Source organism: Arachis hypogaea, chromosome 2 (assembly GCF_003086295.3).
Source record: "Arachis hypogaea cultivar Tifrunner chromosome 2, arahy.Tifrunner.gnm2.J5K5, whole genome shotgun sequence".
Lineage (NCBI taxonomy): Eukaryota > Viridiplantae > Streptophyta > Magnoliopsida > Fabales > Fabaceae > Arachis > Arachis hypogaea.
In genome coordinates this window covers 12232732-12258648 of record NC_092037.1, presented here as the reverse complement: position 1 = coordinate 12258648, position 25917 = coordinate 12232732, and the positions used below count along the sequence as shown (strand labels likewise).

Sequence of the window (25917 nt, the reverse complement as noted above, 5' to 3'; positions counted from 1 at the left end):
AAATTTACGTTGTCAATACCAGCAAAAATGAAAAAAAAAAGAGAAAGAAAAAAAAATTATTGTCAATTACTCTCGCATTTATAATTTTTTTTCTCTCTTTTGTCCGTTTTCGCTCACGATGACAATATAAACATGGGCCACTTTTATTTTTATTTTTTGTGTCAGTAAAATTATAAATAAATATTTAAAAAAATAAAATTTTATAAATTGATTTATTTAAATAAATAATTAATTAATTTTACATAAATAAAAAAAGTGCTGTCCTTGCTTAAAACAAGTTGACTCGCTAGTCAACTAAATAAAAAAAACAAGTCCACTGCTCTCTATAAAAATTTACACGTTGTTCATGCTTAGACTTAGATTAGATGTCACCAAAATGGAATAATTTCCAATAAAAAAATAGTATTTTTTGTAATTTTTAAATAAAAGTAAAAATACAAAATATATTTTTCAAAAGTGATATTTTTTTAAAAAATATTTTAACATAATAAATAAATAAATGAATACTTTTATATTTTGTTTTTAAATATAATTGTTAAATAAAAATATTTTTATCAAATAATACAAAACGAAACTTTAAGATAAGATAAAAATTAAAAAAAAAACAATTTTTCACTTCAATTTGATTTTCTAATATAACAGTTAAAAAAATTGTTTTACATTTTTTATTCACACTTAAATTTCACCAAAAATTTAAAAAAATGTATTCATCAAAATTAGAAAAAAAGTGACTATAAGATTTAAAAATTTTTTATGTCTCTTAGTTTTACACCCTAACTCATAAATTTATTAAAATAAAATGAATACAATCATAACTGAGTCTAAAATGATAAAAACAAAATAAATTAAAATAAACATAAAATAAATTTTAAAATAAATACAAATATAATCATTTATATTTGATTCAACTTGACTAATGTATCAATACAACTTGAAAATACTAAGGCAATTAGTTTTTCCTAATCCTTAATCATTGATTTGGCCAATTCTTAATACACATCTTGAACAAATGATTTAACGATATTTATAAAACCTTCTTTTATTCTTAGATGTGCTCTTGTAATAATTAGACCAATTGATACATTATAACTTTGAGTTTGTTCCACAAAGCTCGTATCATAAGAGATGAAACCACCTGCTACCTACATATAAAGATTAAACCTTACTTATTCTGGTGAGTTCGCTTTATATCTGACCTTACTACTTAGAATTTATAGGCATAGCATACCATGTTTGGATTAAAGTGAGAGCCAATACTAACAAAGCAGCAAAGAAGGCAATGTGAGACCATGGGGTATTGAAGTAGGTGCTGCGTAGTTGAGCCAACGAAGTCTTCCATTTGTTTCTGTAATGCGCATCGATTCGAAGCTTGACTGCAACATATCTATTGTCATAGCTTTCGGCGTTGAACAGTTTGCTTGGCAATACATGGCCTAGTTCATTGAAGAGTTTGGCCACGTCTTCATCACTTCCAAGTAAATTTTGGAGGACACCAGCTGCTCTGAGCTCTTTCACATCCTCGGCATCATCAACCAAGGAATCCATCAAAGAAAAGTAAGAGCAAAATTCGAAGTTGTTATCAAAATCCGGACACATCTCATATGCAATCAAGTTGTGATACAGATAAGGTGTGACATCATCAATCACAATCCCTGGAAGCATCAATTGTCCGCTAAACGTGTTGGAGATGAAAGAAATGTTACCCCATTTCCATTCAGCTTGGCTTGCTTTCACTCGAATACCCGCTTTTTTAAGATCCCCTATGTTCTTATATCTATGCCAGGAATCTGCTTCTCGGAGAGGTAGAATTAACTCTCTTAATATTATGGGTGAATCTGATAAAACACGCTCTGCTTTATCTGTATCTTGCAATACTAATGCAACAAAGGTATAATGGAGTATTGATAGGAAACCTAGAAGACCCGACCAGCAGCCTATGTTATGTTTGTATTCACCTTCAGAGTAATAATAGCGAATATAGTCGAGTAGATGAGTATGAGTTGATTCTTCACCATCTTGTTTTTGGGGAATGGTCAACTCTTTTTTCTTCTTTGGTTGGCCCATGGATAGAAAATTGAACAGTAACTTGTTCAATTGATGAGCACCATCAGCCATTAGTAACTTCAACAACATTATTGGAAGTTGATTTTCCAACAAGATAATATCTCTCCATACATACAACAACTGGTCAAGTTTTAGCAGCAACGATTTTGGATTTCGATCATCAAAATTGTCCATGAAATAGAGCAAAGCACATCCATCCACAAACAGCATCTTTGCTAGTTCCTCTTCCTTGTACCCTTTAGTCACGTCCTTACAGAACAGATTTCTCAATTCCTGAAGGTTTTGTGTTACCTTACCATAGAGAAACCTTTTTGCACCTTCATTGTCTAGTCCACGTCGTTCACTGGCGAATTTCTCAATATAACGGAATGCCCAAATGTATTTGAATTGTTGTCCAAGCCGGAGATCATGCGTATGCCCACGGTGATGAATGGGACCAAATGAGATCATTTTGGGTGAACAGTACCTTTCAAAGTTGGAATTTCGAAGCAACAAGGCGGGAACCTTTTGGATCTTGGACCTATTACTTGGAAGTTGAATATTTTCTTCCAATATTGGCAGCTCAACCCCAAGCAACAGTTTAGTAGAATCAATATCTCTTTTATATGTTGCCTGCCATTTCTTCTCATCGGAGGAAATATTGGCATCTGATTTCGCCGAGGCAATCACGATGCCATTCTCCACATTCTCATTTGCGGCAATCTTGATGGTATTTAATTCTTCAGGAGCCTTCTCCGCATCTAATTTTGCATCCATAGCTTTTGCTTGTTTAGCTGCTTCTGATATCAATAATATTGATTCCTGTAGAGGCAAAGGCCAATTTAATCATTCAAATTTAAAATTAAGGTTATATCTTTTAATAATCTTTTTAAGGTTTATTTTATCTTTTGTGTCTTTTAGGATTATTTTTTTTTATATAAAATTTTTCGAGTATCATTTTGATAATTTATTCTTTTAAGTATAAAAATAATGGTAAAGCATTTGTATGAAACCAAATATGTGAATAAAATAATAAAGAATTAATTACCAAAAAGAGAATATACATTAATCAGATAAAAAGATAATAATTAGATTTATTATTTTAGCCTTCCAACTATTCTTCCATAATGATTATGAAACAGGTTTGTCTAAAAGTAACTTTAATAGAATGCTTTTAGAATATTATTTTTTATACTTACAACAAGTGAACTAATTTAAAATTAAAATTAGTATTGTTATTGATATATAAAATAAAATTTGACTATTTTAGAGATACGATATTATTTGAATAAAAAATTAATAAAATTTTATTATTTATATAATTATTTTAATAAATAATTAAAAATAATATAAAATTTAAATTAAATTGACACTAAACATTAAAATGACAAATCTCATGTTTAATTTTATATCACTATTTATAATATATGATTTCACAAATACGAAAAATAAAAGGAGCTACTCAGATAAAGACGCTGAAAACGTCTTTTTATAAAGATATTTTTTAATAATTAAAATTTAACACATATAATTAGGCTAGACAAATTGATTTAACCGAAAAATGGTGAATCAAATCTTGACATGGTCTAAATTAATATTATTTTTTTTTATAAAAAATGACTACAATTCCCTAATATCAAAAATTACTAAAATACTTCTATTATATATATTAATTTTGAGAATCCTAAATTTTAATCCTTTATTTTTCTATCGTAGGGTTAGGATTTAGAATTTTTAAAATTAATATTATATATATATATATATATATATATATATATATATATATATAATAAGAGTATTTTAATCATTCTCTATAATAAGGGTATTGTAGTCATTTTTTATAAAAAAATAATATTAATTTAGACCAGTTTAAGATTTGATTCACAATTTTTTCGGTTAAATCAATTTGTATAGCCTAATTTTGATAAAAATAACATAATTTAATTGATTATATATGTTAAATTATAATTATTAAAAATATTTTTAAAAAAAGATATTTTAGACATTTTTATCTAAATAACTCCCAAAAATAAAATTAAAACTAAACAATCAACTTTTCTTGTTTTAGACCAAACAAAAAAGAAAGGAATAAGGAACAGCACCCTTCAAAAGTCAAGTTCTTATTTTTCTCTATAAAATATAAAATACCCATGATATATCAATTACTACGTACTAATATATTTATATATTTTACTTTTCATATATTTTTCTAACATGATAATCGAGAGAAATTAATTTGTAAATGGATTAGAAAATGGTGAATTGGTAAAAAATAGATGTATAGTGTGTTATGCATGAATGTGAAACTGGCATTTGTCAGAGAGCACAAAACGCAAGTAACGTTTTGACAGAGACAAAAAACAAGGAAAAAAATCACGCTGCAAAACGTAGCCTACGTTTGGCAGGCCCAGGCAATTAAAGAACGAAACGTGGCTCTGTGTCCCCTGCATGAAAATAGCTTCATTTTTGACCAGTTTTGGAGAAGGCAAAACGCAGGTTGCGTTTGTCAGCCTACCAAAGCAAATCGGAGGTTACGTTTGGCAGCCACCTTAGCTGCATGTGTGACACGCGTCATGGAGGATGGTAAATTTGTTTATATAAACGAAAACCAAACGCATAGGAGTGAAACGAGAGTAAAACGAAAAAGTTGAAGAAGTGAAAGGGAAAAAGTGAAAGTGAAGAAGTGTGGGAGAAGTGGGGGAGAAGTGAAGGAGAAGGAGAAGTTTACGGTAAAGGATTAAATAATGGTTCGTAATTTTACCACACCGGAGGAACACATTATTGAATATCTTGATCTTTCTCAATGGGTAAATATTTTTTTTTTATTTTGATAGTGATTGTTAATTTTAATAATATTATTATTATTGTTATGATTATTGTGATTATTAAAAAAATACTGTGTAATAAATTTTTTATTATCTTTAATAAATTTGTTATTATTTTTAATTATTTATTTATATTTTTTTATCATACAACTAGTTGTATTGTCTAATAAATTAAAAGTTTGTTATTATTTTTAAATAATTTATTATTAATTATTATGATACGGTTGTGTAAAAAAATTATTAGTATTTTCTAATAATAAGTTATTAATTTTTATAATAAAATATTAATATTTTCTTATAATAAATAAATAATACTGTATAATAATAGTAATAAATTGTAATTGTTTTTGAATGGAAACTAAATAATGTTTAATAATTGTTTATTATTTATTAATAATTTATGATTATTATTTTTTGAGATAATAATAAAAATACATACTGTTTAGTTACTGGTTATTATTATTATTATTATTATTATTATTATTATTATTATTATTATTATTATTATATGAATAGTAGTTATGTTTTATCATACCGATATTATTATTATTATCATGTCAATAATATGAATAATAATCGTGTTTTTGGTGTACCGATAGTCATGAAATAGTTATTATTATTATTATTATTATTATTATTATTATTATTATTATTATTGAAAACTGACTAACGGTTATTATTATTTTCTAGTAATAAATAATAACTAAATACTTATGATTTTTTGATAATTTATTATTATGTTTTAAGATAATAATAATAATAATACTGTTAAGTTATTGTTACTATTTTTTTTGAATAAATTATTAACTGATATTATGTAGAATTTAATAATTATTATTTTTTTATTTGCAGGCTACCAGGAATTTATTGTCAAGGAAACTGGATCCGCCAGATACTTTTAACGAGGTAGCTGCAGTGACATTGGCATCGACTGGGTTTCAACACGTTTCGCGAGTAGGCGAAATGAGAGGTCATTCTGCATTACTGAGTGCTTTGGTGGAATGCTGGAGGCCGGAGACTCACACTTTTCATCTTCCAGTCGGTGAAGTGATGGTGACGCTGGAAAATGTCAGCTATATTCTTGGTCTCCCGATTAATGGGGAGCCCGTTACGGGTAGAACAGACAGCAGTCACCAGTTCTTGGTGGAGAACTGCATTGCGTGTTTTGGTCGAGAGCCCGGTCCGCAAGATCACGTGTTGGGGAAGGTCAATATTGCTTGGGTCCGGCAGTGCAGAGACACCGAGCCGTGTGATACTCAGGAGTCTCTTGAGCGGTACATCCGAGCGCACATTTTCTGCCTACTCGGAACAGTTGTGTTTCCGGATAAGTCGACGGCTTCATTGAACTCGAAGTTTCTACCGCTACTTCGTGATTTCCACCGGATTTCAGCATACAGTTGGGGGGCAGCCAGTCTGGCACACCTATACAGATCGTTGTGTCGTGCATCACGATACAACTGCAAGGAGATGGATGGCCCACTGATACTGCTTTTTGTTTGGGCGTGGGAGCGTATGCCGCTCTTGGCACCTATACCCCGCGATCAGCTCGGCGATGATGATATTCCACTTGCACGACGGTATTGGCTTTTATCGTTATCGTTATTGTCATTATTATTATTATTAATTTCTTACTCCTACTAATATTGTTATTCTGTTTTTTGTTAGGTGGATTCATTGGCGCCGACATACTAGATATACACGGCGGCCTACTACGCATTTCAGGCGAGGACTGGATGACATGGGAGTTGACGATGTAAGTTGTAACCATTAATGTTCAATGTTTTTAATCAAAAGAATAGTTTTTCTAATCGGCCTCTTGGTAACTAATGTGCAGTTTATATGGCGGCCATATATGGGAGTTGGGGTTCCGGATTTCCTCGCTGCTCAGATGGTTATGTGCTTCACCCAGTCGCCTTTAGTGTCATTCAAGTGCATAGAATGGCACCCGACAGACCGAGTTAGACGACAATTCGGGATGCAACAGCTTCCACTAGGCCCGGCGTTCGACCTTGGTCGTGATCACTGCAAGCGCTTGACAGGGGCACAGAGCCATGACTGGAGAGAGATTTACAGTGAATGGGTTAACAGATGGAGATTTGACCGCTATAACACATTGCATTTAGACGAGGAGATTATTGACTTTCATCCTCTCCCAGCGTTCTACGAGTGGTACACACAGCAATATGGGATTCACCTGCGTCTATCAGATAGAGTTGTAGGTGAAGAGGTCGGCGCTGATGAACCACAGCAGCAACAGGAAGTTGAACCTGCCTTGAACTTCTGCAATAACAGACTTCACCTTTATCGAGGGGTCTGCTTCGACCAACGGCCTAATGGCATCTGCAATTGTGTCTGAGTCCAACTTGGCATGATCTTGTGAAATCGTGCCCATGGTGCACGTGTGCTTGCCATTGTATCTCCTGATCTCCCAACAAGCTTTTTTTCGAATCAAGCTAGCTCGAATAAGCCAGTCGCACCCTGCACCATACCCCTTGCATTTCGCATAGAATGTCTGCGGCTCAGACTCATACACAGTGTAATCAACTCCTCTAGATATGGTGTAGCTTTTGATTGTAGATATCACCGACTCTCTCGAACCAAATTCCATTCCGACACTAAACTCGCCATCTTCCGCCGCAACGTTACCTTCACCAACGACATGCGCACCGCCATCAGTCAAACAAGGCAAATAAAATAAGCACTATAGAAAACTTCAATTAATAATTATGACATACCTGTATTCGCATACTCAGGAAATTCCGGAGCATGCATGGCTTCGAGATCTAGAGTCCGCATAAAAGACGGAACACCAAACGGGTGCTGGCTTACAATCGCATTCGCTTCATCTTGCACCGCCGGATTACCTTCCAAGTCTTCGTCATCGTTTTCGTCATCAACTTCATAGTTAGCTTCAAATTCGTCTTCACTGTCATTATTATCTTCTTCCCAATCTATATCACCGAGCTCATCAACATTGATCTCGTCGCTGATCATACTCATCCCCGACTGCTGTTCAAACTCAATGTACAGCTCTATCATCGGCACGTGAGATCGGGTTTGTTGATAAATATACAACATATGCTGCATACTGGCATTGTAACACCCTACCATACAGAGTCTTATGCTTAAGTCATAATTCGGAGATGGCAAGGTATTACGACCTCTAAAATAAAAATTTAGTACATATAGTAGTATGAATGATTGATTATAACTAGGAGCCTTTGTAGAAAAAGGGGTAAACAAAAACCATCGCAACTCTAAAGCGCAACACTCCGATCGACAACGTAACGAATAAGGATAAACCAACGCGAGATTATATATATACAAAGGAGTGTCAAAAACAGGAATATCAAGACTTAAGATCCGGCTGCGAAGATAACCGGTCCGAGCATAGCAATATATACATATGATAAAATAAGGAAAACCCCAAAGGAAACCCAAAGGGACACAAATACATAAAACCTATTCTCCAAAATCTCCCATAAGAGGAGTCATCACAGTTTGTATTATTTAATGGAGATAAAAGTATCTAAACAAAACATATAAACCAAAACATAGCCCCGAGAACAAAGGATCTTCGCAAATCTAGAAGTCTCCAGCATGCCTCAACGGGAAACCACACGTCCTGCATCTGAAAACCACAAAATCCGCATGGGTGAGAACCAGAGGTCCCCAGCATGGTAACAACTTCCACATATATAATACATAATAATGGAGGAAAGCCAAAGGCAATCCTAGAACTTCCTCCAAATAATATCAAAGCTTATCAACAAGCTAAACCATAAAGGGCATCTGACTAAAGATACTTCAGTCTAACTATTACTTCCCTTTCCAATTCCTTCAGACCTCCCAACCACCAGCAGGAGTGTAATGTAGCAAACACAGTTATATCAAGCAAGAAATATACAATTAGGAACAAGTAAGGCATTTAGACAATTAGCAAGTAATATGCAGTCAAATAGGCAATCCCAAACAATTCATATAGTATGCAAATGATGAATGCCTGTCCCTAGTGGCTGATGATATCATCTGTCAGTTATAGAGCCAACCCGACAAGTCTTGGTAGCTAACCATTGGACTGTCCCTCTGTCACGCATCCCCAACTCGAGTTATACTCGTCATAAACTTGATCATAATCATGATCTATATCCATCACCTTCACTGGTGAATATTTACGGGGGCGAGCTCATCCAGGTCTTTCACAGTGCCCGGCCACACTTATGACATAGGGTCAACAGAGTATCAAGTCTCAACCTGGAGCACGTGGTGGCTAGCCACTGCTACTACCCAGGGAAACTCGTATCTCAGATAGTGGAAGTGCAAATCACAATCATCAATAATTCAACATAAACATGCATGAATTCTCATCCATGGATCAACATCCATATCAGCCATCCGACTCACGGTTCAGTCCAGAACCAGCCAATATTCATATCATACACAGCCATTCCGGCTCACGGTTCAATCCAGAACCAGCCAATATTCATAGCATACACAGCTATTCCGGCTCACGGTTAAATCCATAACCAGCCAATATTCATAAACAATTACGGCCCTTCGGCCAATGGCATAACAAGCACTTCCACCACCATCCTCCACATCTCACATAATCATCAATGATCCTCATTGATTAATCATTTTCCCTTGCTTCACTCGCAAGTTACCACATCCACTAGCTCCTTCTCTCATAGCTAGGCATATCATAATGATTTAAGATATAAGTGGTGAGATCGGAGGCTCAGAAGTATGGAATTTGGCTTTTAAAACTCAAAAATCAACTTTGGCATAAAAACAGGTTCACGCGTACGCGCACTCCACGCGCACGCGTGGATGGCCTCAAAAACTCATCGACGCGCAAGCGTCATGCACGCTAACGCGTGGATTAAAAATTTGCCAATCGGCGCGTACGCGTCAACCACGCGTACGCGTGGGCGTTCTCGTGCCCCAGGCACAACACTGGCACAGTTCTGGCATAACTCTCTGAAAAATGGTTGGGCATTGGGTGCAGCACCATCGGCGCGCCCGCGCACATCACGCGCACGCGTGGATGGCATTTTCGGAAAGAACGGCGCGCACGCGCCAAGTGCGCCCACGCGCAAGGGGTCATTCTGCTAAAAATTTTCTAAGTTAAAAGCTGCAGAATTCACCAATTTGAACCCCAATCTTCCAACGGACATAACTTCCTCATTTTAAATCGTTTTTCACCCGTTCTTCGAACGACACGGACATTTCGGATCCAATTTCATTTCTAAAAAGATTTGGTACAAAACAAAGATCCGTAGTCCAAGTTATGTCTCGCCAAAGTATGCCCAAAAACCATGTTTTTCATAAAAACCACAAAGTGCCATTTTCAAAACAAGCCATTTCCAACTCTTTTCAAAATCAATCAAAACATGCCATTTTCATCCCTTTTCTTTGAAATCAATCAAAATATATCAATTTCAACATCAAGCCTCCTCAACTCACACATTGACACTTTACCACGATTTACAAAATCACTATCTCATCATTTTAACCCACTTCACCCAAGTGGCTCAAACTCAAACATATTGACATATCATATACTCTTCCTCATGCCAACTCTCAACAACACCAAATCCAATAAATCATCATTGTACACAATCAATATCATACTCACCATCAACATGGTTCAACCCACAATTCAACCATAACCAATCATCAAGCATATATCACAACATGCATATTTCTCATACATCATACCACCAAGGCATCAATAATCATCATCACATATATGACCACATCATATATCTCAATCATTCAACAACATCAACCATTCAATGCCTATCTTAGGGCCTCTAGCCTAAGTATTTCCTACCACATTACATATTAGATACGGGAAACCGAAACCATACCTTAGCCGATTTTCCCAAGCTCCACCGGAGCACTTCCAAACCACTTATCCACAAGCTCTCAAGGCCTCAACACCTCCAAGAACAGATTTTTCACCACCAAACCCTTTCCAAGCTTTTCAAAATCACCAATCAAGCTCCAATATTCACATATACACAACCTAAGCCACAACCATCATACCCATACACAACATCTCAAAACCCAAACATCATAAAACAACAAAATACACTAGGGTTGAGAATCTTACCACACCCAAGGTCCAAGGAGACAAGATTAACCTTCTCCTTCAAGAGAGTTGGGTCCTATAACATCAAAGAACCCAAAATCTCAACATTTCACCCATGAAACTCGAAAATAAGGGCTGGAATTCGAACAGAAACTTGTGACTTACCTCAAGATTGATTGTATGGGTTTTGTAGAGCTCTCCGCGGTGAACACGTGGCCGTAAACGGAGCGGCAATCGGAGCTCTAGATCAAAAGTTATGGTGGTTTAAAGATCAACCAAGGGAGAGAACTTGAGAGAGTGTTCTTCCTCCCTTTCTCTCTAATTTCAGCGTGTTTGAGTGTGTTGTGAGGAGAGAGAGTGCTGAAAACTAGGGTTTTGGTTTAGTTATGTTGGGCCAAGGGCCCACTTTGGGTCCGTTTGGCCCGGTTTGGCCCGTTCGGTCCAATCTTGGTCCGAATTCTATAAAATTGGTACCAAAATTCTCGTCTCAAAATCCTCTATCACGTTTAGCCACAAAAATCACATTTTGGGCTTTCTAGAATAAATTCTCATTTATGGGTTAATTAGCCGTTAATTAACCGGGTTTTACAGGCATCGTCAGTGATGGGCATTATTTGAAACTGTATTAACCCACCAAATACTTGCACAGGACTTCTGTATAAAAGATTGCTCACCCTTTTCAAAATGTGGCTTTGAATGTTATTACAAAGAGCATTTTGCAACTCGACAAAACTCATGGTACATGGAATGGCAAATGACAACGGACATTCACAAACAAAAGTCACTCCTTCATGTGTGTTTCTTATAACCTCACTGTTATAATATACTTGCAAGTTTGCAACACCTTCCATAACTTTAGCCTTAACTAACTCTATTTTTTTGACACAGTTATCTGCCAAAAAAATACCTCACTAAGGACTTTATACAAGAAAGAGCAAGAGGAGAAGTGAAGATGAACATGAATCAAAACCGGAGTTCGTATTTATAGGCAAACTTGTAGATTTAAATATTATTTTGTGTACAAAACGCAACCTGCGTTTTGGGACTTCCGAAAAAAAATTTCTAACATTAACAAAACGTAAGATACGTTTTGTGGGCTTCAAAAAATTTTTCTTTTTCTGACTTGTTAAAACGCACCTTGCGTTTAGTCTTAAACTGAAATTAAAAAAAATAAAAAATCCAAAACGTAGCTTACGTTTGGTGTATTTCAAAAAAATAAAAAAATAAACAAACACAAAACGTAAGTTGCGATTTGTTTCTGACCCATAGCAGTGAAATATTAGGTGTTCCTTCCATTTCATGGTGTATCACTTTAGCTGTTTCCATAAGCAAAAAAAACAGCCGATAATTGATCGCAGCAAATTGGCTATATTTTTAAGCAACAATACTCCTCAAAATATTAGAATCTTTCTGGCTAAAAGCCTGAATATTCAACATATTTAGGACTCAAGAAAAGTATTTGGGTCTGCCGTCTATTATTCAAAAATCGAAAAAGGTTATCTTTGATGCTATAAGAACAAGATTCGAAAAAGGGTTGAAGGCTAAAAATATAAACTCCTTCAGGTTGGAGGTGGACAATGCTTATTAAAGTGGATGGTGAAGTTGTTCCATCTATACTCTTTTTTGTTTTAAAATTTTTTGTTGTTTTAATTCAAGAAATTTATGGAATTTTTTTCTTAATTTTGGTGGAAAAAAAAGGAACAAAGGAGGATTGTTTGGGTCAGCTGAAATACGATGCCAAGACCTAAAAAGAAAGGAGGCCTGGGTTTAAAGACTTCCAAGCACAGAACCTAGCTCTATTGGATAAACAATGCTAGATGTTAGCAACAGAACCTAATTCTCTTTTTGGGATTCCTAAAAACAAATATTTACAGACATATTAAGAGTTGAGGCAGGAAACTCACCTTCTTGGAATTGGAAGAGCATCCTAGAGGGGCAAAAAGTCTCGAAAAAGGACTCTTTTGGAAGATCGGATCTGGGTTTGATGTGAATATATTCTCCGATCCATAATTTCTCACTTTTCATATGTTCATCATTCCTATTCGTTTTGATCAATTTTACTCAAATCATACACTCTCGATTCTATCATTTGTTAATGAGGAACAACGAATAGAACCAGCAGCTCATTAAATCAATATTTTCAACTGAAATCAGTCAACAAATCCTAGCAATCAAAATGTAGAGATGGGAGATAGACATAAACTTACTTGGATGTTGCACAAATCCAGAAAATTGGAGGTTTCATATGAATACAAAGTTACTTTTTCTTCGCCAGAGGAACGATGTATGGCAGGACCTCTAGAAACTAAAGACTGCTCCCAAAATCCTCCGATTCTTATGGCGAGCTCTACATTAACAGCTTCTTCTCATAGAGCTTTTTCATCAAAGAATCCTAGAAAGAATGGTGACATATCTCCGTTGCAACACTGATTTTGAAACATTATCCACTATTTATTTATTTGAGAGAAAGCTAAAGAAGATTGGTCCAAGAGTCCTTTAAGAGATATGGACATTAGTGAAGACGTTATACGATTCTTCTAGTGTTGGACCAAGAAAAAAATCATTTGCTGCTGAACCCAAGAGAAACACAGAACTTAGTGGCGCTTGGAGTTTACTAGTGGTGTATATGAAGGGCTCGGAACAAAAGAATTTTCGAACAGGTGAACAAGACCCATCTGAAGATAAATGGATTTTGAAGAAAACTAATTGAAAACATTATTTCATTTGCTTTTTCTAGATCCTAAAATATAATTTAGAGGCTGTTTCTTCTTCTTTATTTCAATTTTTGCTTTTTGCTCACTATGTTCGGCCTTTGGAAATTTTCTTCTTCTTCATATGGTTTTTGTCTCATTTGGACACATGTATTCTATCTTTTGGAATTAATAAATTCACCTCATCTTTGGAAAAAAAAAGATAATTAAACATAAAAATAATCAAATATTTTGCAATAGAATTGTTGGTGTGAATTTAATTTTGACCAAACCATCACGTTCAACTTAGATAAGACTAGGAAATATATTCCAAATGTGTGCTAACAAGTCTAATTAGTGTAGTAGGTCTAAAACCAAGAAGCATACAAGCCCATAACTTGGAGCATCAACAAACATTTCATAATACTCACAATCAAAACTTCAACCCAATGAAAATGATGAGCAAAAACCAGTTTCATCGTGCCTTTGGACCAACGATTGCTTATCTCTAACCAAGGCTAACAAGGATTCACCATGTCAAAGAAGAAAGCTTTAGAATAGGTTCAAGCTAGAATGAAAAAGGGATCTCCAAATGTTGGCATCAAAAGGGAAAGGAAGAAAAAGTCAAACAATAAAGCCTAAGACAAATCAAAGACTGCATTGGATCAGAAGCAAAGATAGCAGTTGTGCTCTTGTGCATGCAAAAGTGAGCTTGTTGAGGCTACCAATTTTCTACTACACTATTCAAAAAAAAAGAAGAAAATTGGAGGTTATTTTTTCTGATTTCATTGAATGGCTAAGAATAAAACTTGGAGCCAAAATTTAAATCAACGGTGCAGATTAATGAATGAAAAATGAAAAAGAAGAGCTAGCAAGAAAGGGAGAGAGAAACGGAAAGAATTAGAGATAATATAGAGGCAGTGAAACAAATTTGAAGAGCAAGCTTGACACTATATAGTTGGCCTCACAACAATATTTGAAAGCAAGAAAAATAGAGTGACATTTGAACACCATCTCATACACATGAGTATGAATTATTTTTCTTTATATTTGTGCTTCATTTAAGATTTCTTTGTGCATCTGGGGAAATTGGATCTTACTTGGGGGAGTCTTCTATTTAATTTTTTCATCACTGCAATACCTTCATATATAAATTTCCAAAGACTTTTACCTTTGGCTGTGCTTTCAGGTTCTAGATTGTCTTCCAAGTGTCTGCATGTTGAAAACATAGGTGGAGCTGCTCTTCTGGTGAGTAAAAAAATTGGTAGGCAATTTTGTATTCTGAGTTTATTGTGTAGTCTCTAGAGTTATTGTGAATCCAGTATATTGAGTCTTCCTGTTGTTTGATAGGCAACTGGAATATTGACTGAGCTGTGTCATGGCTAAAATTTTGATGGACTAATTGTTGGTTACACTCTCCATTTGCTGTCAGTAAATGTCGAATTTATGTTAGGTTCTCATCCCTGCACTCTTCATTAGAAATGCGAAAACGGGGTTCATCCCCAAACCATGGATCCTCCCTGATTCTAACACCACCTTAAGTAGTGATATGCCATTTTATACCCTTCTCTAGTATCTTTTGGCCTTCTAGTAAGCCCTGCCACGTCTAGGAGGGTCTGAATCCCGCCTTAGCTTCCATAAAGGATGTTTATCTAAAGAATTTATACTTGAAATCTTGTAAAACAGTGAGTGAGGTTTGCTAAGAAATCTCCATCCCTATTTTGCTAGCATGACAAGATTAAAAGCTTTTGGATCTTTAAATCCTAATCATCCTTTTGTTTTTTTCTACTTACTGTGTCCCAGCTGATCTACTACATTTTTTTTCTTTTTTATCCCGCCAAAATTGCATCATGGTTCGATGTAGTTCATCCAAGAGGGAATCTGGTAACTTAGAGCAACTAAGAGTGTATACCGGAATAGTTGAGTCCACTGCCTTGATCATCAATTCTCTGCCACTAGTAGAGAGAAATGAGCGCTTCCAATAGGATAATTTTTTTTGCCACCTTATCTTTAATAAAGCCAAAGACTTCTTTCTTAGATCTTATGACTATTGAGGATAGGCCAAGGTATTTGTCCTGAGCTCCCACATTCGGAACACCTAGGACCGTTGACAACTCTTTCTTTGTGTAAAATCCGGTTATTTAACAAATAATTAACTTATAAATTAAGATTTATTCTAGAAAATAATAAATTTTATTTTTATGGTTTAATATAATAGAGAAAATTAAAACGAGAATTTTGACACTAATTTTAAAAAATTTGGCCCAAAATTTGATCAAACAGACTGAACCGATTAAACCGAGCCCAAAATGGTCCCAAGGCCCAACCCACTACACTTAGTTAAATGAGCCACAGCTCATTCTCTCCCTCACTCTATGCAAAACACGCTGCTGGGCAGCCATGGAAGAGAAGAACACTTCCAAAAGTAAAAACCTAGCTTGATCTTCAATCCTTGATAACTTTTTATCCGGAACTCCGATTGTCACACCGTTTGCGGCCATGCGACCACAACTCTACAAAGTCCACAACTTTATTTCTGAGGTAAACCACATTTTCATCTCAGTTTTTCCAGCCTTGATTTTTGAATTTTTGGGTAAAAATGTTGAGATTTTGAGCTCTTTGATGTTATAGGATCTAATTAGCTTGAAGAGAAGGCTCAATCTTGCCTCTTTGATCCTTAGATAAGGTAAGAGATCTCAAACCCTAATAAAATTTCTGAATTTAGGCATTTGGGTATTATGTTGTTCTGTTTGGATGTGATAATTGTGGTTTAGGTAGTGTGTATGTGAATATTGAAACTTAATTGAGGTATTGGAAGGCTTGGAGTGGGCTCGTGGTGCTGGAAATCTGACCTTAGAGGTGTTGGAGCCTTGAAAATTGAGGAAAAAGTGAAATTAAAAGTGTTCCGGGTTGAGCGGAGAATCGGCTAAGGTATAGTTTCGGTTTCCTATATCTAAAATATAATGTGGTGTGAAAACGTAGGTTAGAGACCCTAAGATAGGATTTGAACTATTAGTGTTGTTGATTGGTTGAGATGAATTGTGTTGTTATGTATGTGATTAGTGGATTTTAAAATGTTGATGTGGTTATTGGATGATATGGATTTAGTTGAATATATGTGAATAGTAATTGGTTGGTTGTGAGTGTTGCTGATTGTTGATGAGCATGTAAGATTATAAGTAATGTGGATTGATATGCTTAAGTGTTGGTGAGATTGGGAATTTTTTTGGTGAGCATAATTTGGTGTGTGATATTGATAAGTATACTCATGGTGATTGGATGAAAATTGAATAAATTTTTGGAAAATTGAGCTATGGGAAGTTGATTATACATTGAATTTATTGAATTGAGATTGGTTAAAAAGTGGAGAATTAGTGGGTTGAGGATTGAATGAGAGGTTGAAATGTTTGATGTTGAAATGGCTGAGTTTTGGTTGGGTTTTGAATGAATTTGGAAGTGTATGTTTTGAAAATTGGGAGTTTATGAACTTTGGTAAAATTGAATTTTTGATGAACTTCAACAGATAATATCTTAAGCAATTGTTTTTGAAATTTGATGCTTTTATACAAAATGAAAGACTATTTCACAAGCTTTAAAATGGTTTAAATTTGGTGGAAATATGAATTTTGTGGAAGGAGATATGATCGTTGAAAGTTGGGGCTTGAAATCTGAATTCTGTAAATTCTGCAGAATTTGTGATTTCTGGTTTGTGTGCGCATGCAAACCCTGTGAATTTTTGGACCTATGCACACGCATAGCCTTGTGCATACGCACATGCAGGAGCATGGCTACTGATGGGAGCGCTAGCACGCTATGTGCGCACACATATTGAAAATTCGTTTGGGCATGCGCACGGCACACGCACACCCCTGTGCGTACGCACGCGACCCTATTTTCTTATAAGACACTTGTTTTCAAGTCTTTCACTTTCCCAGCAAGCTTGCAACCTTCCGAGACACTGTTTCAAGCTTATGAACCTCCATTTTCATCCTTTAAGTCCTAAATTATAATAGAATGCTTAGTAATTAAGAATAAGCTAGGAATATGGATAGCTTGAGGATGAAGTAAGGGGAAAGTTAATGATGATTTATGTATGAAAAATGCAGAGAACTGAAGTATACGTGATGCCATGGTTGTAAAGGATGATTATGCATTGGTTATAGATGATTATGAATGAATTATAAAGATAATAAAATTGAAATTGATTGTGATGTGCCTCCGAGTAAGACGCAGTGGTGTTAACCACTTACTCCGGGTAAGAGGCGAGAACGTCGGGTATAAGTTGAGAATGAATGGATGAATGAAAGAATGGTAATGATAATGAAATGATGACGAATGTGTTTGATTGAGTTGATGATAACTAATTGTGATTGGTGTGTGTGTGTGTTTAGGAATGAATTGAGACGCCGGATAAGATGCGGTGGCGTTGTTCACTCGCTCCGGGTCAGCGATGAAGTTGTAGGAGATATGATTGAGGATGAGGTTAGATATGGGAAAGAGGAAGGTTAAGGATCGAGTTTGATTATGAATTTGAATGAATATGAATAAATTGTAATGATAATGAAAATGTGTTTCTAAATGTGATTCCGGGTAAGATACAGTAACACCACTTGCTCCGGGTAAGAGTCAGTAAGCCAGGTAAGATACAGTGGTATTATCCACTTGTTCTGTAAAAATTCAAGGTTTCGGGTAAGACGCAAGGGCTGTGTTCTGTTGTCACTTGCTCCGGACCGAGAATGTAACACTGCCTGGGTAAGAGGCAGGGTGAAGTTGTCCCCTGCTCCGAGTACGCGGGTAAGATGCAAGGGTTGAGGCGTTGTCCCACTTGCTCTATATTTGGTGTTCTGTCCAATGGTTAGCTACCGGGACATGTCGGGTTGGCTTTGTAACCGACAGATGAGACTCATCAGCCACTAGGAGAGGCATGCATCATATGCATCTATATGTCTTGTTTGGATTGCCTAAGTGATTGCATAACTAAATGCTACTTGATTATCTGCTATATTTGAATCCTATTTGTGATTTCTCTGTTTGTAATAATTATGTTTGTTGCATTTGATTCCGTTGGTGGTTGGGAGGTTTGGAGGAGTTGGAAAAGGGAGTGTTAGATAGTTTTGGAGACCCTTAGTTAGTTGCCTATTTTAATTTCATGGCTTAGTTATGTTTTAAGCTTTAATTATCTGTTGAAAGTTCTAGGATTGCCTTTGACTTTCCCAAGACATTATATGTTAGATATGTGGGTACTGTTACCATGCTGAGAATCTCCGGTTCTCATCCATGTGGATTTTGTGGTTTTCAGATGTAGGACGTGAGGCACCTTGCTGAGGAATGCTGGAAGCTTCTAATGTTGTGAAGATCTTTATCCTTTGGGTTTATTTTGGTTATTTGTATTGGCTTAGATACTTATTATCTCCACCTATTATATATATGTTGTATTAATTCCTCTTAAAGGTGATTTTGAAGATTTAGGTTTTGTAACTCTGTATTTTGGATTATATTTTGGGCTTTCCTATATATCTATATATGTCGTATAACTATGTGCTCGAATCAGCTTATCTTCACGAGCCGAGTCTTGAGTTTTGTTACATGTGTTTTGGAACTCTTAGTATATATAAATTCGTTAGCTTGCTCTATTTTGCTTACGTTACCGTATTCGAAGGGTTCGCTTTTAAATTTAACAACTTTTGTTTTCTCCTTTTCTTCAAAAACTCCTAGTTATAAACCTTTTTCACTATGATATATATATTAAAATTTTTTTTAGAGGTCGTAGCGTCTCGCCACCTCTATTTTACATCCTAGATGTAAAGCTTTGTATGTTAGAGTGTTACACTTTATCTGCTGCATCATGTTCTTGCTAAAGAAATTTTTTTTAACATCAAATGACATCATATAAAAGATTTTCAAAACTGACTATTTTTTTACCAATCATTTTTTAATTGATTTTTCGATTTGATAGCGACTCGACAATTCATCAATTTTATTTATTGTCTAAATCGGATTTCACAGCAGCTTTCGATTTTAACCAGTTTTTAAATCACTATTAAAATGTCTTTTTAATTAACTATAAAAAGAACAAAATATTCTTTTTAAAAATATTGTAAAAAGACTAACATATCTTTTTAATATTTTGACAAAAATAAGTTAATTTTTAAAAATAAAATATTTACATGATTTATTGTAGAAAAAACTAAAGTAACATTTAGTATAATTTAAAAAGGACTAAAATATCTTTGTGTTACATTTTTAAAGGATTAAAAATAGCTATAAAAATATCAGTTTAACGTTAATTTTAAAATTACTGAAATAAAAAATTTATCTAATTAATAAAGATTACTCAATTTTATTAGGAAATTTAAATTTTAATATTTTATTTAAATAAAAAAATATTGTTATAGTTAATTTTTAAAAGAAGACAACAACCTTTTAAGGTTAATTTTTAAAAGAATAAAATAACCTTATAGCATTAATTAATTGATATTGTTTTATTGCGTGAGAAATTAGAAATTTGAATTTTATTTTAAAAAAGACTCAAATACACAAAGATCATTTTAAAGACTAAAATATTCTTTTTAGAATTATTTTTTGAAAGCTAAAATACCCTTATAATTATTTTTTAAAAGACTAAATAACATTTTAAGGTTAATTTTTAAAACTAAAATATCCTTATATGATTAATAAAGGTTATTTGATTGTATTAGAAAATAGAAATTAGAATCAGTTTTTAAAAGGACTAAAATACTCTTTTTATGGTTAAAGTTGTTTAATTGTATTAAAAACTTGAATTTGATTTTAGAAAGACTAAAATAAAATAACCCTAGCTTATAGTGAATTTTTAAAAGATTGATGAATTACCATTTTAAAATTTAGGTTGTTTAATTAATTGTATTATAGTTTGAAATATAAATTTTATTTTACAAACTCTAAAATTCTATTGTATTAGAAACTAAAAACATTTGTGTATTAAAGTTGTTTAATTGTATTATAATTCAGAAGTATGATTTTGATTTAGTAAAACCAAATTACTCCTGTAGTTAATTTTAAAAAGACTAAATTTAGGATAAGTTTTAAAAAAAAACATTCCCTTTAGTGTTCCGTTTGTTTTGTTGTAGTAGAAATTTGACCTTTTTATTTTAAAATAGGAAAAAACAAGATAACCTTTTTGTTAATTTAAAAAACTGAAAATACCCTTTATTTCATACAAACACACAAATATTAGCATCACAACAACCTACCAAAGTACTTTAATATCATAATTATTATTGACTTCAGATTATAAATTAAATTTAAATTTAAAATTTTTTCATGCAATATTTCGATATACAAAAGAAAATTAATAATGTGCACATCTTTCATTTTAATTAACCCTCCTACTACTCTACTACTTTATTGGTGAGGATGGCAGCTAATAATAATTAATAAGTTAGTTTCAACATTTTGTTGCAATTTTATGTACACATCTTAAATATGAGTTTGTATAGGACAATATATGCTTGCATAGATACATTTTAATTTCGGGTGTTATTATTATTATTATTATTATTATTATTATTATTATTATTTTGGGTTATCTGCGATCTTCCCTAGTCTGATAGATCAAGGATTAATTTGTTGCGAATCGAAACTCTATTTAAAGATTTGTCGTTGGCCAACAAGTTATTGTATGCACAAGACGAAATTCAAACTTTTGACATTTGTTTAAATAGACTAATAAACTAACCATTAGACCAATCTAACTTAGTTAATTTCGAGTGTTATTATATATATCTTACTTAGCACAAGAGAGTATTAACACAATCAGACTGAATTTGGTTTTCGGAACTACTAAGATTACCTTCAAATAGTGGATATATAAAGATTTAAAATTCTTATAGATAAAAACTGAAATTTTAAAAATGTATTCTTTTAAATATTCTTTTTTTAACTTTTTAATTCTAAATTTATCATTTAATCTTTATATTTATTTTAAACCAAAAATAATATTAAAATATAACTCAATTCAGTATATTTTATGCTAAATATAATACAAAAACTTAATTTAATATCTGTCTCTTTTCATATGAAATCTCTTTTAAAAATGCAGTCTTAATTCATAACAAATATTTATATATGGTCTTTTTGCAATTAAGCAACATTAATCAAATATATATATCTAAGTTTTAATATAATTAACCAACCTTAATCCTAAAAGTATGTAATTAAAGAAGCATATAAGGATTAGTTGAAGTTGATGAATGGGTGGCTAGCTGACCTTAATTACCACGAGGGAGAGTGAAGTCCTTAGCTTCGTGATGCAAACCAACCTGCCCAAAAACAAAGAAACAAGAAACTAAAGGGATTCTGATTAGCATTATTAGGAGAATAGTGAATGAAGTTTGTATACATCTGCTTCTAACGAAACCTGCAAATTTATTCTCATTTCGCATTCCACTATTCATTACTAACCTCTAAACATTTATCATTTATTTTTACGATGTGATATTCAACTACCACTGTCCTTGCGGTTTTTAATTTTTTATTATTTAATTATTTACTCAAATAAATAAATTTATAGAATTTTATGTTTTTAAATATTTAGGTACAATTTTACTAGTATAAAAAGCGAAAATAAAAATTACGATATTTGCGTTGAATTATTTCTGTATTTTTATTGTTGATGCAACCGAAAATAAAATATTTTTTTTTTAAGTTTACGTTGTCAATACCAACAAAAATGAAAAAAAAAAGAGAGAAAAAAATTATTGTCAATTACTCTCACATTTATAAATTTTTTTTCTCTCTTTTGTCTATTTTTTGTGTCAGTAAAATTATAACTAAATATTTAACAAAATAAAATTTTATAAATTGATTTATTTAAATAAATAATTAATTAATTTTACTTAAATAAAAAAAGTGCTGTCCTTGCATAAAACAAGTTGACTCGCTAGTCAACTAAATAAAAAAAAAAACAAGTCCACTACTCGCGCCATATATAAATTTAGACGTTGTTCATGTTTAGACTTAGATTAGATGCCACCAAAATGGAATAATTTTCAATAAAAAAATTTTAGTATTTTTTGTAATTTTTGAATAAAAGTAAAAATACAAAAATATATTTTTTAAAAGTGATATTTTTTTAAAAAAATATTTTAATATAATAAATAAATAAATGAGTACTTTTATATTTTTGTATTTAAATATAATTGTTAAATAAAAATATTTTTATAAATACTATCAGATAAAAAAATTCTCTCTTTTTTGGTTTTAAAGTTGACTGATAGACTCAAGTTACAGTATTATAATAAAGTAACTATTTAAATAAAGATGACAAAAATATTTTTTTTATAAAGATGTTTTATTTAAAGTGTGATTTATTTATTTAGTTATATTTTAAATAAAGACAACACTTTTATAAATATCAAAATCTAACTATACAATTCATCGTCTAAAGATTAAAAGAATGTATTTTTATATAAAGACAATTATAAAGTCTTCATTATAGTATCCACCTTATACTAATTTAAAATTGTTATTTGTACACTAAAATTAACTACTAAAATCAGTCACCAATGTTTTTGTGTATAAATACATATATAGTTTAACTTATTTTAAATATGTATTTATATTTTAGCATATATTTTATACCAATAGCTAATTTTAATAATTTATTTTAATATACACATAGCATAATTCATAATAACTTTTCTAGCATAGATAGTCTAATCTGAATTCATTTATTATTTGTACAATGTTATATTCAATTATTCAACCACCACCCATTTATTTATAGAATGTTATATTCAACTACCAATGTCCTTGCTTAAAACAAGTTAACTCGTTCTTTATAAATTTTCACTTAGTTTATGGTTTAGTTGCCATTAAATGAGAATAGTCTTTTAAATTTTTAGTATTTTTGATAATTTTTATCCTTTTAAAAGAATATTTTAATATATATTTTGTATTTAAATATAATTTTTAAATAAAAATATTTTATGAATATATGCGATAAAATATACGATCTTTTTTCCCTAAAATTGACTGATTCAAGTTACAGTACTATAATAAGTTAATAACTTGTCCAGGTAATTCAATCCAAATTTTTAATAATTTATTTCGAATAATATAATATGAATAATAAAATTTATTATTTTTTATTAACATTTAGTCGATACTAAACTTTAAATAATAAGATTTAAACTTTAAATTTAAATTTTAAATCATCATAATATAAAAATAAAATATTAACTCTAAAATTATTGACTAATATTCATAAAAAAGAATTGTCCTAACATTTCTCATTTATTTGTACAGTAATATTCAACCACGACTGTTCTTATTTGAAACAAGTTAATTCGCTCTTTATAAACCAATTTGGATTGGTCGAGTGGTCAGTTCACTCGTTTGTCTAATCAAGTGTTGAGTGTTCGAATTTTGTCTTGTGCATGACAAGCAGCAGACCCTTAAATGAAGCTCTGATCCGCGATAGATTAATACTTGACCTGTCGGACTGGGGAATACCGTGATAACTTTTTAATAATGGGAATAATTTTTAGTTTTTGGTTAGATGCCACTAAATGGGAATAATTTTTTAATAGAAAATCTTTTTAAAATGTTAGTACTTTTGATAAATTCTTTTAAGTTAAATTAAAAATATAAAAAAATTCGTTTTTTAAAATTTATCTTTTTTATTTTTGAAAAAGAGATCTTTAAAAAATATTTTAACATAATAAAAAATAAATAAATATTTTTATATTATTCTATCTAAATATAATTGTTAAATAAAAAGTATTTTTTTTTATAAAACATAATGATTGAAACTCCTAATTAAATGACATATCCAAGTATCTAAGTCGCAGTACTAAATACTAATAATTTGCCGAGCACAACCCAACACAAATCTTATAGAAATAAATTAAGATACAGAGCTAATATATGTCCTAAATACATAAGACATAAGTTGAAGTTATTTTTTAAGAAAGTGTTTATAGAAAAAAAAAATATAAAAATTGAGTTTTTCATGCATTTATATGTTGTGTATTTATTAAAACAAAAATTTTTAAAACTTTTATTAATAATAATCTTAACATATATTTTTAAAATACATTATAACTAAACTCATAAATTAAAATTATAGAATAAAAAATTTTAAATAAATTAAGTTAAGATCTCTACTTTCTAATGGAGATATTCATGAATGAGGCAAAGTTAAATTTATCTTGTCTCAGATCAAATAAAAAATATTGATTGAGTCTAATTTTTTAGATTTTTATTCAAATTCTTGACCCAATAAAATCTCGTTACTTTTGGATTACAATAAAATCGGATGGGTCTAAATCAGATAAAAAAACATGTTTAGATGAAGTTTAAACTTTAAACTTAAAATAAAAATAACTTGATACCAATAAAACTTAAAATACAAAATAAAAAATTAACACAAATTTATTTTATACACAAATTTCAACTTATCGATTTGCAAGAATATATCCATATACCAAGAATCAGATTTATTCTCTACCACTAGAATTGAACCACAAATCAAGTATAAGCTCGGCTAAAATTAAATTAGTTAATGTTGCTAAGGAATTTTTATTTGCTTCTATGGTAAAAAACAGTCATAAAACATCACATCGAATAAGTTTGAATTTTGAAATAATATGGTAAATAAACTCTGAGAAGGGCGGATGAATTTGATGTCAAAATTAAAGAAAATTAACAAATAAATAAATGCTAACTTTTTAGAGAGGGCAATTGTCAAGCATACAACAATCGAAATCCAACAGAGTCATATTGAAGAAAAGAAAGAAATGAAGCTAATCAAGCTAGGGAGCTAATTTGTTATTCTCAACTATCCTTAAGATTAACATTAGTTCTTTAGTCTAATTTTTAATTTAAACTGTTAGATCATTTTAATATTATATCTAATGATATAAATTAAATATAAATTTATATATTTAATTTTATTAAATACTCTCTAATATTTAATATTTTTATAAATAAATTTTTCATCTTTCTTTTATTATTTTTTTTTTGCAGATGGGTCTTTTCTTCTTGTAATTTTTTTTTTCTTTTTCTTCTTATTTATCATTGCAATGAACCCTTTTTCACCACTGCAATGAACCCCGACACTAACAACAACTACCAGGATTTGGATTTGTCTTCCTCTTATTATTTGTTTTGCAGATGGGATCTCTTCTTCTTCTGATTTTCTTCTTCTTCTTCTTATTCACCATTGCAATGAACCCTTCTTTACCACTACAATAAACCCCAGCACTAACAGCAACTATCA

The 25917-nt window shown here is 31.9% G+C and overlaps 2 protein-coding genes and 1 long non-coding RNA gene across 6 annotated transcripts; 2 read left to right on the top strand and 1 right to left on the bottom strand.

Moving 5' to 3' along the window:
* Positions 1-866: 866 nt before the first annotated feature.
* LOC112737831 (putative UPF0481 protein At3g02645) lies at positions 867-22040 on the bottom strand. Of its 4 annotated transcripts, none has more exons than XM_029291438.2 (3): positions 21904-22040; positions 1229-2865; positions 867-1142 (listed from the first exon to the last, which is right to left on the bottom strand). In XM_029291438.2, exons 2-3 carry the CDS (start codon positions 2818-2820, stop codon positions 1139-1141), a joined length of 1596 nt encoding a protein of 531 aa, XP_029147271.1. In that variant the 5' UTR covers positions 2821-2865; positions 21904-22040; the 3' UTR covers positions 867-1138. The 4 variants fall into 4 exon arrangements, with proteins under 4 accessions (XP_029147271.1, XP_072071276.1, XP_029147269.1 ...); XM_072215175.1 differs by lacking the exon at positions 21904-22040 and adding an exon at positions 13173-13390 and having other exon boundaries at positions 1060-1142; XM_029291436.2 differs by having other exon boundaries at positions 1060-2865.
* On the top strand, positions 4788-7224 carry LOC114924635 (serine/threonine-protein phosphatase 7 long form homolog). The gene is made up of 4 exons (XM_029289869.1): positions 4788-4850; positions 5721-6445; positions 6534-6621; positions 6703-7224. Exons 1-4 carry the CDS (start codon positions 4788-4790, stop codon positions 7222-7224), a joined length of 1398 nt encoding a protein of 465 aa, XP_029145702.1.
* On the top strand, positions 15939-19297 carry LOC112737839 (uncharacterized). Its single transcript, XR_003169107.3, has 3 exons — positions 15939-16196; positions 16287-16341; positions 18955-19297. It is a non-coding gene; the product is annotated as an uncharacterized lncRNA (long non-coding RNA).
* Positions 22041-25917: the final 3877 nt, after the last annotated feature.

What these genes read in the sequence shown, in the direction of transcription:
- LOC112737831 (XM_029291436.2), bottom strand. Translation starts at nt 2,820, where the DNA reads ATGGATGCAAAATTAGATGCGGAGAAGGCTCCTGAAGAATTAAATACC.
- LOC114924635 (XM_029289869.1), top strand. Translation starts at nt 4,788, where the DNA reads ATGGTTCGTAATTTTACCACACCGGAGGAACACATTATTGAATATCTT. An exon ending in ATCTTGATCTTTCTCAATGG is followed by an intron (nt 4,851 to 5,720) that starts GTAAATATTTTT and finishes TTTTATTTGCAG; the next exon opens with GCTACCAGGAATTTATTGTC. An exon ending in GATATTCCACTTGCACGACG is followed by an intron (nt 6,446 to 6,533) that starts GTATTGGCTTTT and finishes GTTTTTTGTTAG; the next exon opens with GTGGATTCATTGGCGCCGAC.